The sequence below is a fragment of the Dipodomys ordii genome, unplaced genomic scaffold, assembly GCF_000151885.1.
Source record: "Dipodomys ordii isolate 6190 unplaced genomic scaffold, Dord_2.0 Scaffold131, whole genome shotgun sequence".
Lineage (NCBI taxonomy): Eukaryota > Metazoa > Chordata > Mammalia > Rodentia > Heteromyidae > Dipodomys > Dipodomys ordii.
In genome coordinates this window covers 4375287-4377274 of record NW_012267347.1, presented here as the reverse complement: position 1 = coordinate 4377274, position 1988 = coordinate 4375287, and the positions used below count along the sequence as shown (strand labels likewise).

Sequence of the window (1988 nt, the reverse complement as noted above, 5' to 3'; positions counted from 1 at the left end):
CCCCGCCCAGCGCCCCCGCCCAGCCCGCTCCGGTTCCCAAGCTCTCCGCCGCCCCGCAGGCGTGGTGTTCCCCTACCAGCCCAGCCGGGGCCGGTATCGCTTCAACTACTTCGAGGCCAAACAAGCGTGCGAGGAGCAGGACGGACGCCTGGCCACCTACGGCCAGCTGTACCAGGGTGAGCGGCCCAGCCCCGCGCCGGGCAGCCCCAGGGTCCCCAACCCGAGTGCCGCGGGGAAGCTCCGGGCTGGGTCCTCAGCCGCCGCTTCCCCCGCCGGCCTCCTCCGGCTCCCGCAGCGTGGACCGACGGACTGGACTGGTGCAACGCGGGCTGGCTGCTGGACGGCTCCGTGCGCTACCCGGTGCTCACGGCGCGCGCGCCGTGCGGCGGCCGAGGGCGGCCCGGCATCCGCAGCTACGGGCCCCGAGACCGCAAGCGGGACCGCTACGACGCCTTCTGTTTCACCTCGGCGCTGGCTGGTGAGCCACCTGCAGCCCCTGCCAAGACCTGCGCTGGCGGCCGGGTCTTAAACAGGGGGGAGGAGGAAGGGGAGGTCTGGGAGGAGGCCAGAGATCAGAGGCGGGTCTCCAGTCCCCCCCAGGACACCGCCGCTTTTTTGAGGGGTAGGAGTCGGTTCTGGGGCTTGAACTTGGGGCCTGAGGGCCTGAGCTCTTTTGCTCAAGGCTAAAACTCTAGCGCTTTGAGCCACAGTGTCACTTCTGGTTTCTGGTGGTTAAGTGGAAATTAGAGGCTCACGTACCTTCCAGGCCCGGGCTGATTTTTGAACCGCGATTCTGATTTCAGCCTCCTGAATAGCTAGGATTATAAGCATGCATAAGCCATCAGCGCCTGGCTTTCTTGTTTTCTTTTTCTTTTGGTCCGCGATCGGGACTCGAACTCAGTACCTGATACTTTCGCTCAATTGGTTGGCGCTTTACCAACTGAGCCACGCCTCCAATTCCTGGCACCTCCCTTTCGATCAGCCCACCCATCCAAACATCACCCCACTTCCAAACCCACGTGCACCCCCCCATTGCCTCTATTCTTCCACGCCACCTCCCCAAGCTCGGCCCAGTGCCCCGCGATCCCTGCTCCCCGCTCCTCCCGCCGCCGCTGCTCTGTAGTCCTGACTCCTGGCCCCCCGCCGCGGCCCTCGCTGGTCTCGGCTCTCGGTGACGCGCTCGGGTCCTTAGGCCACGTGTTCTTCGTGCCGGGGCGGCTGACGCTTCCTGAAGCCCACGAGGCGTGCCGGCGGCGGGGAGCCGCGGTGGCCAAGGTCGGGCACCTCTACGCCGCCTGGAAGTTCTCCGGCCTGGACCAGTGCGACGGAGGGTGGCTGGCGGACGGCAGCGTGCGCTTCCCCATCACCACGCCTCGGCCGCGCTGCGGGGGCCTCCCGGATCCGGGGGTGCGCAGCTTCGGCTTCCCCCAGCCCCAGCAGGCGGCCTACGGGACCTACTGCTACGCCGAGAAGTAGTGGCGAGACACACCGTGGGATTGGGGGGTTGTCTCTCCCCGGAAGAGGAGTGGGCACCCCAGCGGCCGGCGCCTGGGCCCGGCAGGCCCAGCTGGGGCCGGGGAGCGGCGCCCTCCGGACCTGTGGGGCTTCCAGGAGCATTGACTGACCTCTGTGGACACGAATAAAATAACGAGGGACCTTCTGCGTCGGCTGGTCTGCTGCGGTGGGGGTGGTCTCGGGTGGGACCGAGGGTCCAGGGCTGAAAAGGCCGGTGCTGTACCGAGCCGCGCCCCCAGCCCCCGCGGGCTGGGCTGGAGGAGGAGGGGGAAGGCGTGTGAGGCGAGGCCCCGGCCCCACGGTGCTGGCAGGCTTTGCTGCCTCTGTAGGGTGAGTCCTCAGAATCGGAGTGGGTTGTGTTGGGGGGGGAGGGAGAGGGAGGGGAAAAGGAGAGGGAGGGGGAGAGAGAGAAAGTGGGGGCCTGTTCGCGCCCCCGCGCGGGAGAACCCGGGTTGTTGTTGCGCCAGGCGCCA

At 67.8% G+C, this 1988-nt stretch overlaps 1 protein-coding gene across 1 annotated transcript in view; it reads left to right on the top strand.

The window, feature by feature from the left end:
* The window catches only part of Hapln2 (hyaluronan and proteoglycan link protein 2), a 5528-nt gene extending 3902 nt beyond the window's left edge, over positions 1-1626 (top strand). Inside the window, exons 3-5 of the mRNA XM_013030561.1 lie at positions 60-176; positions 296-478; positions 1193-1626. Coding sequence (XP_012886015.1) covers positions 60-176; positions 296-478; positions 1193-1476 — 584 coding nt within the window. The 3' untranslated portion in view covers positions 1477-1626. The remainder of the gene's footprint in view (positions 1-59; positions 177-295; positions 479-1192) is intronic.
* The last annotated feature ends 362 nt before the right edge of the window (positions 1627-1988 follow it).